General features: G+C 41.3%; 1 protein-coding gene across 1 annotated transcript; it reads right to left on the bottom strand.

Moving 5' to 3' along the window:
* Positions 1 to 297: 297 nt before the first annotated feature.
* Positions 298 to 9,358, bottom strand: LOC107657179 (leukotriene B4 receptor 1-like). Its single transcript, XM_016445203.1, has 4 exons — positions 9,250 to 9,358; positions 7,672 to 8,223; positions 1,532 to 1,805; positions 298 to 792 (listed from the first exon to the last, which is right to left on the bottom strand). Exons 2-4 carry the CDS (start codon positions 8,187 to 8,189, stop codon positions 421 to 423), a joined length of 1,164 nt encoding a protein of 387 aa, XP_016300689.1. The 5' UTR covers positions 8,190 to 8,223; positions 9,250 to 9,358; the 3' UTR covers positions 298 to 420.
* Between the last annotated feature and the right edge of the window lie 1,931 nt (positions 9,359 to 11,289).

Raw genomic sequence — 11,289 nt, 5'->3', positions numbered from 1 at the left:
TTTTTTGAAAAAAAAAAAAAAAAAAAAAAACAGTAAACAGCAGGAGTATGAAACGAAACAAAACTAGAATTTTCACAAAGAAACCCTTTAAAAACGGTAAACTATGTTTTAATGCCCGCATTCCAGCCAATCACAATCAAGTATTTAAAGAAAATAAGACACGTTTATTGTGAAACAGCAGCAGCAGAAGTGAGAGAGTGAGTGACGTGACATGTGGCCAAGTATGGTGACCCATACTCGGAATTAGTGCTCTGCATTTATCCCATCCAAAGTGCTCACACACAGCAGTGAACACACACACACCGTGAACACACACCTGGAGCAGTGATATTATTATTTCAGTTGCGATAATGAGAGTCCAACAACATTTAGTAACATTATAAATGGACCTCAGGGGAATAAATGCACGATATGAGCACTTTAATGCAGGGTGGTGAGAGTCTTCATCTCATCTCTGTTGTGCACGTCTGCTGTGTTCTCGTCTTCACCACCAGGGGTCTCGGCTCTCGCTCCGTCCCCTTTACGACTCAGCTTGACGGACAGCTTGGTGAAAACGGAGCTCTCTGCATTAGAGCCGCGACTGCTGCGGGTGGAGGCCGACTCCGAGTTGGTTCCCTCAAAGAGTTTGGCCATGAAGCCCAGACCAGCCTGACGGATGTGAGAGCTGCCGGCAAACACGTACAGGACGGGGTTCACGCTGCTGCTAAGGAAGGTGAACGCCGTCACGTTGGGACGCGCCACTATTGCCGCTGTTAAAATAGAAGAGGAGGAGCCCTGCATCAGACCAATCACCTGTGAGAACAGACCAACAAGAAAGAGAAATGCTTTTGTGGGATGACATAAAATGAGAGAAAACTGACCTTATTGAACATAGCCTACTAGTTTCACACACACGAAAACAATTGACAGTCTGTTAGAGTATGCAAAGGATGCTGAGCCTCCTTATTAATGTATTAAAAGTGATCAATCAAGTCAAACATGTTTGCGGGCAACAGGTGAAATGCAGCTTTCAAATTGAGCCAAAATATCAATGAAATCCAATTGTTTGAAACAAGTATGAACAACAATGGATATAATTCACGAGGCCGAATCCAGTAAATTAACGCATCACTTCCTTAATGCACCCAGGTGTATCTATAGGAAATTTAAAGTGCTGTTTCGCGATGTCTGTTAAAGATCGCTTCATCTGGAAAGCATCTGCGGTGTTCAAACATCTGATAGACGTCTTTAAGATGTCAGTTTTACATACACTCTAAATCATAAACATCTTAAAGACATCTTCTAAACGTCTATTAGACATCTGATAGGATACGTCCCATAGATGTATTGCATATGAGCAAACACTCTAAAAAACACGTCTTGCAGATGTAATGCAGACATCAAATAGATGTCTCCGTAACGTACGTGTGCAGTCAGGGCTAGTTTGAATATTTTTCCACTGGCATGTATTCATGTGATGTTGTGAGGTCACATGATGTAGGCTATAGCAATGAGATATTAATGGGATCATACAGTGTGAGGTGTTGCTCACCTGCAGGATGTTGATGAGGTGATACGGCAGCCAGAAGATGGTAAACGCAGCGATGATGAGGAGGATGAGGGCGTTTCCTCTTCCTTTGCGCTGGAACATGGCGCTACGCAGCCGACGGATCACTGAGATGTAGCGGAACAGGATGAAGCTGAAGGGCAGCAGGAAACCCAGAATAGTCTCAGTCAGGTACTGAAAGGCTTCATGAGCGTTGCTCTCCCAGTGGTACGGCTTACACAGGTAGATGGACACATTCGTAGAGACTGGCAACACAGAACTGTTGGTGCAAAGACGAAAACAACAAGACAGATTGGGACATAAAGGAGAAGGTTTACAATAATTTATAAAACCAATAGTTTCGGTCCTGGACTCCTTGGTTGTTGATATAGAGTTGCGGAGGTACTAAAATGTTACTCCATTCATCATTTACTATAATTCCAACTCAAGTTTACAAACTGTTCATGACATTGTTCTGTGAAATGCCATTTTATTATAGTCACAATTTGTTTTATTAAAGCAAATTATTCCACTAGTTTGCTCCGCTAGAAGATCTTACGTAACAGAACATTGATATGCAACAAAAAGAACATTCCAATATGGAAGCTGCACTGGCATTTTGTGTAATTTAGTGTACTGTGTATTTCATTCTCATAAAGTTAAATTTTCCATGGTCCTACTTGGTGCAAAAGAACGGTAATTGAATTCGAATTCCAACTTGGAAACTCTCGGAATACGGTTGTGTGTTACACAATACATTGATTTTTTTGTTGGTTTTATGTCCTGGTATTAATAAACCAAAACCCAACATCTGCTAAATGCCATAAGATTAAAATGTTACATCCGCCGAATGCTGGACCTTGAAGTCAACATTGGATTTTGACATTAGCCCAGTTTCATTTCCAACCAAAATTTTACATCCATGCAACTTTGCACTCCAAAGTCTTTATGATGTTACAGTGACATCCAGTGCCCGTTGGGGGAAGATGCAAGCAGATAATGAAGAATAATCACATACTCACAAAGTTAAGTATATGACTCAATATTCCATGATTGCATAATGCATAATGAAACTGTTAGCAGAGATAACAAACTAAATCTCCTCTTTTACGAAGAGGTGATTTCCTATGAATATGTATGATAATCATACTAAAACATCCCTGCTGAAAAAAAAAAAACAGCAAAAAGCAGCCTAAGCTGGTTAGCTGCTCTTAGCTGGTTTAAGCTGGAAGTAGCTGGTTTTAGCTAGTCTCCCCAGCCTGACCAGCTAAAGAAGTGGTCAAAACCCCTCTAAAAACCAGCCTGCTGACCAGCTATGACCAGGCTGGATTACCAGCTAAAACCAGCTAAGGCTGTAAGGCCATAATATTAACACAACCATCACTGGGGCATGAGCAGACTATGAAAATGTATGGGATCATACAAATTCATTCGAATTAGCCACCAGTTTGCCAAAACACACAAAAAAAAAAACCTTTGCCATGAAACTGTGTTGCCTAAATGCTAACCGTCCAACATAAGTAATCAGTACTTTTATTGCTTATTTATATATCTCATTTATATCACCCTTCTTTGAGTTCTTGATTGACAATATTCAATCGCTTATGAATTTCAAGTACACTTTTTGAAATGTAGGCTGTGAACTCCGCCTCGTCTGACGTGCGCAGTATAGCAGATATCAAAGTTGGTGAGCAGTTGCGCATACACATAATACACTATCGCATTTCTATCATTCAAATCCGTTAAACGATTGTTGGGCTGCATTAATTAGGTCAAACGGAACTGGGAACACTTCCCTCTACAGCCCTGAATATCAGCGGAGATCATGTTAACTAGATGCGCCCCAGAGACAGTTCTCCTGTGAAGACCTGATCCCCTTGAGTGTGCTGAGCCCCCTCCTCTTCACTCTGCTGACCCACGACTGCACACCGTCACACAACTCCAACCTCTTCATTAAGTTTGCGGATGACACGACTGTAGTGGGTCTCATTAGCAACAGAGATGAGACAAACTACAGGAGCGAGGTGAGCCGCCTGGCCGGGTGGTGCAGTGACAACAATCTCTCTCTAAATGTGGAGAAGACGAAGGAGATTGTTGTTGACTTCAGGAGAGTGCGCACTCAGCATGCTTCTCTGTCCGTCAATGGTGTGACTGTGGAGAGGGTGAGCAGCACCAAGTTCCTGGGTGTGCACATCACAGAGGATCTCTCCTGGGCTGACAACACCACAGCACTGGCCAAGAAAGCACAGCAGCGTCTCTACTTCCTCCGCAAACTGAGAAGAGCCAGAGCCACGGCCCCCATCATGTACACCTTCTACAAAGGCACCATTGAGAACATTCTGACGAGCTGCATCACTGTGTGGTATGGCACAGCTTCTTCAGTCTGCTGCCATCAGGGAGGAGACTGCGGAGTCTCCAGGCCAGGACCAGCAGACTGAAGGACAGCTTCATCCATCAGGCTGTCAGGAAGCTGAACTCCCTCCCGACCTTGCCCCCCCTCCCCACGCACCACTGAACTCTGACCCTCTGACGGACTCTCCCACTCCCAAATACACACACACACTGTCACTTTAATCAGTCTGAATAAGCTCTTTTGCACTACAATCATTATATCTGCACTGTTGTTTACTTCAGTGGTTTGCACTCTATCTGCCATGTGCCTTGTGCTGCTTTATATATTTTTTTTATTTTTACATTTTACCTTATTTGTATATTTGTATAGTTGTATTTTATATTTAATCTGTATCTATCTGTATTTATTCTCTACTGTTAGTGTTATCTGTATGCACCAAGGGTCTGAGAGTAACGCAATTTCAATTCTCTGTGTGTATGTACTGTACATGTGGAAGAATTGACAATAAAGCAGACTTGAACTTGAACTTGAACTTGAACCTTATCACCTCGACGACCATCGGCACAAGACCACGGGAACCAGACGAGTCCTCTACACCTGTGTTCAGCCTGGAAATAAACCACGCCATGCTGGTTTCGTCTGGCCACAGGAGAACTGGCCCCCCGACTGTGCCTGGTTTCTCCCAAGGTTTTTTCTCCATTTCTGTCACCGATGGAGTTTTGGTTCCTTGCCGCTGTCGCCTTTGGCTTGCTTAGTTGGGGATGTTTGACTGATTGCACAGACACTATTGGAAGAGAGCTAAACCGGATGATGACATCACTGAATCATCAATCAACTGGCTTTAACTGGAAAAATGACTCTGTTATTGTCTTCTTCCATTATTGACAAACTATTTTCCTGTTTGACACTGTAAAGCTGCTTTGACACAATCAGTATTGTATAAAACGCTATACAAATAAAGGTTACTTGACTTGACTTGCATGCTTTTACCTGACATGATGAACTGAACTGAGAAGAATGGTGAGATTTTTCCAAAACAATATTAAGTTAACCAATTACACTGAACACAATTACACTTTTGTTTTTGCCCCCATTTTTCATGAGCTGAACTCAAAGATCTAAGACTTTTTCTATGTACACAAAAGGCCTATTTCTCTCAAATATTGTTCACAATGATAATGCACGGCCCCATGTTGCAAGGATCTGTACACAATTCCTGGAAGCTGAAAACATCCCAGTTCTTGCATGGCCAGCATACTCACCGGACATGTCACCCGTTGAGCATGTTTGGGATGCTCTGGATCGGCGTATACGACAGCGTGTTCCAGTTCCTGAACTGGAAGTCTTGAAGAGAATTGGACCAACATTCCACAGGCCACAATCAATAACCTGATCAACTCTATGCGAAGGAGATGTGTTGCACTGCGTGAGGCAAATGGTGGTCACACCAGATACTGACTGGTTTTCGGACCCTCCAATACAGTAAAACTGCACATTTTAGAGTGGCCTTTTATTGTGGCCAGCCTAAGGCACACCTGTGCAATAATCATGCTGTCTAATCAACATCTTGATATGCCACACCTGTGAGGTGGATGGATTATCTCGGCAAAGGAGAAGTGCTCACTAACACAGATTTAGACAGATTTGTGAACAATATTTGAGAGAAATAGGCCTTTTGTGTACATAGAAAAAGTCTTAGATCTTTGAGTTCAGCTCATGACAAATGGGGGCAAAAACAAAAGTGTTGCGTTTATAATTTTGTTCAGTGTAAAATTTACCATAATTTACCCTACATCTACAAGGCAAATGCTAGTATTTGTTTCATTATGTCAACATCATCATCAAACAATGGCATGGATTTATGGAGGGTAGGCAGATTTTACAAGTGAGATCAGTGGCGTAGGCAGAATGGTATTTTTGGGCGGGCCTGGGAAAAAGTGAGCGGGCACTAGTAACTAACGGATGGAGTCAGACTCAATATTCAGGTCATTTTAATCTTCTTTTCTTTGATCCTATTGAAAAATACAGGTGCAGTTAGTGGTTAGATTGTCTTACCAGGGCTTACTGCGCATGTGCACATCAACATTGCGTCAGTTTTCTCATGCTGAACAACACATAATTACTGTACTTTCATTACTGTAAGGGTAGATTTAGGGTTGGGGTAGGTGTACGCGTTAATAAAGCATAATCTGATGGGTAGCATTTTTTGTTGTCGTATTGTGCTACCTACTGTTTCAATGGGAGGTAGCAAAATCTGACAAGGTAGCACAAATCATCAGAACATCAACCTACGCTTGGAACTGAGAAGTCTTACCGTTACTTACGGGCTGATGGACGGACAAAAGACAGGATTCTGCTGTTATTAACATTAATAGTAATTATAAATACTGAATCTGGTCCTCCACTGTCACTGTTTTAGTACATTAAGCGACATTAAGTGTTTCAGAATGTCCCAAAACCGTGCCTGAACTACTGACTGTAGTATTTATTTGTCCATTGTGAACATACGGAGCTGTATAAACCACTGCAAGCTGTAAAGTAAACAGGAAGTGTTTGTCCAAGCTCAACTGGTTTTACGAGAGAACGCAAAAGTTATATTTTTTCCTTCCACATCGTATTTTTCCCACCAACATGTCCCTTTAGGGGCTCCGTAGGATAGGCAACATACAGTTAGGGCAGGGGGGTCAAACTCAATTCCTGGAGGGCCGGAGCACTGCAAAGTTTTGTTCCAACCCTGCTCCAACACACATACCATGTAGTTTTTTTAAATAAGCCTGAAGGACTTGATTAGTTGGATCAGGTGTGTTTAATTAGGGTTGAATCTAAACTCTGCAGGGCTCCTGACCTTCAGAATTTGAGTTTGACACCCCTGAGTTAGGGTGATATTAAATGACTTAACCTGTGATATAAGTAGTCATATATTGCTCATCTAAGTCCTTCATCCCACTATAACAGGCACGTCATGTAGGCTACACTTCGTTTGGGCATCACAAGGTGTCACTGTAGCCTCAAAGCTTACAACTCGCCTACTCTGACTACATTACTATTCCTGAGGTAAACACGCACTCCTCATTACCCTACGGACAAAGAAATATTGAAATAAATAAATAAGTACATACATTTGGAAATAAATAAAATTGAAAATAAATAAATGTAAAAATCAATAAAATGTGGAAAAAAATAAAAATATACATGTATAAGAAAATAAAATATAAATAATAATTATTATTATTATTTTTTTCTTTTCTTTGTATATTTATTTATTTATTTTTGCATTTCTTTGTATATTTATTTATATATTTATTTATTTCTAATTTTGTCAGGTTTGGCATTCCATCACTTATAAAAATCAGCCGTGGTTTTATTGTAGTAAAGATGTAGTAACCATGTTTATTTTTTTATTTTTTTGGCGTATTGATTACCATTTGTTTTACCATAGTTTTACTACAAATACCATGGTTAAAATATGGTTAGTGTAGCAAAACCATGGTAAATATGTGGTTACCATGGTTTAACTGTAGTAACCATGTTTTTTTTTTGGTTTTATTTGTGCTAAAACCATGGTTAACTTTCGTAAGGGATAGGCTGGAATTAGCCTTCGTGTTGGACCAATCGCATTCATCTTAATTAGCCTATGCGTTGAATTATGTGTTGGACCAATGGGATCCATCTGTTTAATGGTCAAGCTCGCTATATGAATCAGCTGTTCCAAATGTTGTGCTTGACTGGTGTAGCTTGAAGAAAGCGTGATTTGTGTTTCAATGTCTTTGTAAAACAAAACTCTCAGACGTACCGATAGAACGGCATGGGCAAAGCCATCAGAAAAGCCATCACCCAGATCCCCAACATGACGGACAGGAGCCTTTTCTTAGTCCTCAACCTCTGAGACAGAAACGGCTTTGTGACAGCCAGCCAGCGGTCCATGCTCATCAGGCAGATCAGGTAGATGGAGGCGTACATGTTGACGCAGCACAGGTAATGGACCGTCTTACACAGGGCGGCTCCAAACTCCCAGCCTCTCCTTCCTATCAGGTACCGGAGGAACAGCGGAGCGCTCAGGAGAACCAGCGCGTCCGCCACGGCCAGATTCAGGATCAGCAGACACGTGACGGAGCGCCGACGCACTCGACACAGAACCGACCACACCACGAACAGGTTCCCGGGAAAACCAAACACGAAGGCGATGACCAGGATAGCAATGCCGATCTGATGGGACAGGGGCAGGGATGCTGTGGAAGGGGAGGCGGGCGCGATGGAGGTCTGAGCTGGTCCAGATAGGGCTGAGGGCTTCGTAGGAACAAGAGTGGCCATTTGGTTTAAAGATAAGTGTTGCTTCTCGTGTTTGCTGTGGGGAGAAAGTAAACAGACAGGAAGAAAAAAAAAAGATCACTTTCCCTTTTGTGTATATAAAGAAATGACCAATAAATGGTCTATGTGGTTACACAGACTCCACTTAGAGAGAAAATACATTAATGTGTAGCCTATATAGGCTATGTGCCTTTTATCTATCTATCGATCTATCTATCTATGTATCATATAAATAGTATTTTTTCTGCTGTGTTCGCAGTAGTGATATTGCGCAACGCAGAGAGCAGTTCCTCTTTTGGTTTCTGTAAATCCACATAAATATGACTGGGATTTGTATATTTACCTTCAACAATACACCAAGTTGGCAGAGTTGAGGCTTTTTCTTGCTTTCGAGAAAATATAGATGTTGCACAAGACACACTGCAGGAGTCAGTTTTTTATTTTATTTTCTCTCTCTCTCTCTCTATTTCAAAGTTTAACTTCTCTTAACAGGGCATCTTAATGCAACAATGCTTAATGCGTGGCACGACATGCTGAAGAAACACAGATGTGTTGTTTTTCAAGCATAGCACAAACTGTTACACTGACTGCCAAATTAAAATATGCTTATGGTTGCAGATTTTGCTTTTTTTATTTTATTTATTTTTTTATTTCCTATTATGGTGACCTATTTGATTTTTTTTTGTGAAAATGATGGTTAAAGTTAGTGTTACAGAATGAATTGTGTTTTTATATCAGTTATGATGCTTCATCTGTATTCTGTGAAGCGTTTCCTGCTGATAGGGGTGTTAACCATATTTTACACATTTATGACTGATAAGATATGCTTCGCTCATCTCACAATTTTAAATGTTAAGTTCTTAAAGAACATTTCAAGCACAAGCATGTGAAATCTGACTTTGTCAGATGTCTAGAAAAACGGCCACAAGTCCAATTTACTCTCAATAAAACATTACCCAAAGACTTTATATTTTATCTTGTATAGACTTTATCTATAGATTTAAAACTACACACACACACACACACACAAACCTGAATATGAATGCATTTCCAACAGCCTTACCTCAATTCCTTGTAAACCGTTCAGCAGACGAGCACATTAACGTGGCAGTAAACATACAGAATCAGTTCTGCCCAATGTCTCAGAAGTGTCCTTATCATTATCATCTTTTAAATAGTGATGTTGCTTAGAGTCATCACTTCCTCTTCACATACACCACTTGAGAAACAACCAATTGCCTCAGACAGGAAAGACAAAAGAACACTTAACATGCACAAAAATTATTATTTAGGTAACTTTTATTTCTTTCCTTTTCTTTCTGTGGCATTTTGTCCTCTTGGTCTCCCTCTTTTGTGCTCTAACCCTCTTTCTCTCTTATTTGCATTGATTTACATGGGGAAGCCGTGTCCTGTAATCAACTGCAATGTGTGTGTGTGTGCGCGGGCGTGTGCGTAGTACTTCGATTTCCAAATGACCCGCGTTGTTTTCATAACAGGAGTGTGACCGTTTCCAGTTCTTAGACTGTCGTAACCAGGATGGGAGGTAACATTAACCACACGCAGGTGATTTCTGTGCAGTGACGGGACATTTTGCCTGATCTTCCAGCGCTGAAGAGTTTTTGATATGAATGAAACAGACAAGGTTTGTGTTTGCTATGCAGTTATGCAGTGGAAGCACAAACGGCTCCAGATACACTTCAAGTTCAGACTCGTGCTGCTCCAGTCCACATGTTGCATCATATCATTAATCGGTTTAGGACTCTTCTATTTCCTGTAGTAGTGCAAATAACAAAATAATTGAGCATTATTAACAGAAATTGATGATTTTCTACAGAAAACTATGAAAGAATGGATTTATTGTGTATTGTAACAATCCCCAAAAACGGGGGAGGAAGCCACCTGGTTCTTTACTGTACAAAATAATTATATGGGCATCAATAGTCAAGGAAACACCCAACCACACAAAGTCTGTCAACACAAATATAATTTATTTTTATACAATCATATTCCTGTTAGAATCCAAAGAGGGAGAGCAGCAGGTTACAGTAAACATAAGTAGCCTACAATTCATCGAATGTATTTGAGTTTGGTGACAGTTAGGTTACAAATGGAGGAATCAACGAGCAGGTTAATATATTCAGCACAGTGTCACAAAGGTAATACCATAATACAGACATTAAAATTAGTTCATGTGACCTTCCAACAGGCACAAATTCAACACACAGCAAACCTCAGAGACATACATACTGTAAGTATCCATCAGTGTATCAATTAAATAACACCAATAAATAAATACATACCAAAGATCACTCAGTAAGTATCAAAATGTACACCGATCAGGCATAACATTTTGAATATTGTGTTGGTCCCCCTTTTGCTGCCAAAACAGCGCTGACCCCTGACATCCCACAGATGCTTGATTGGATTGAGATCTGGGGAATTTGGAAACAAACTCGTTGTTGTGCTCCTCAAACCATTCCTGAACCATTTTTGCTTTGTGGCAGGGCGCATTATCCTGCTGAAAGAGGCCACAGCCACCGGGGAATACCGTTTCCATGAAAGGGTGTACATGGTCTGCAGCAATGCTTAGGTAGGTGGTGTGTGTCAAAGTAACATCCACATGGATGGCAGGACCCAAGGTTTCCCAAAGCATCACACTGCCTCCGCTGGCTTGCCTTCTTCCCATAGTGCATCCCGGTGCCATGTGTTCCCCAGGTAAGCGACGCACCCGGCCATCCACATGATGTAAGAGAAAGCATGATTCATCGAACCAAGCCACCTTCTTCCATTGCTCCGTGGTCCAGTTCTGATGCTCACGTGCCCACTGTTGGCGCTATTGGTGGTGGACAGGGGTCAGCATAGGCACCCTGACTGGTCTGTGGCTATACAGCCCCGTACACAACAAACTGAGATGAAGAGATAATCAGTGGTATTCGCAATACGCAAAAATACAGAGACTTTTTTGTGTGTACAATCTACAAATCATTCACGATGCAGAAAAAAAGTGCAGAGCAATGAAGGGGTGACACTCTTAAAATATCAAGAGTGCAAAACAGTCACACTCCAAGCCCCCCAGACATACATATATGAACTAGTGTGACTG

The sequence above is a fragment of the Sinocyclocheilus anshuiensis genome, unplaced genomic scaffold, assembly GCF_001515605.1.
Source record: "Sinocyclocheilus anshuiensis isolate Anshui unplaced genomic scaffold, SAMN03320099.WGS_v1.1 scaffold171, whole genome shotgun sequence".
NCBI classification, from domain to species: Eukaryota; Metazoa; Chordata; class Actinopteri; order Cypriniformes; family Cyprinidae; genus Sinocyclocheilus; species Sinocyclocheilus anshuiensis.
The sequence above is the reverse complement of the archived record's forward strand: the minus strand, read 5'-3'. Positions and strand labels throughout refer to the sequence as shown.

What these genes read in the sequence shown, in the direction of transcription:
- LOC107657179 (XM_016445203.1), bottom strand. Translation starts at nt 8,189, where the DNA reads ATGGCCACTCTTGTTCCTACGAAGCCCTCAGCCCTATCTGGACCAGCT. An exon ending in TTGCCCATGCCGTTCTATCG is followed by an intron (nt 1,806 to 7,671) that starts GTACGTCTGAGA and finishes TTGCACCAACAG; the next exon opens with TTCTGTGTTGCCAGTCTCTA. An exon ending in ACCTCATCAACATCCTGCAG is followed by an intron (nt 793 to 1,531) that starts GTGAGCAACACC and finishes CTGTTCTCACAG; the next exon opens with GTGATTGGTCTGATGCAGGG.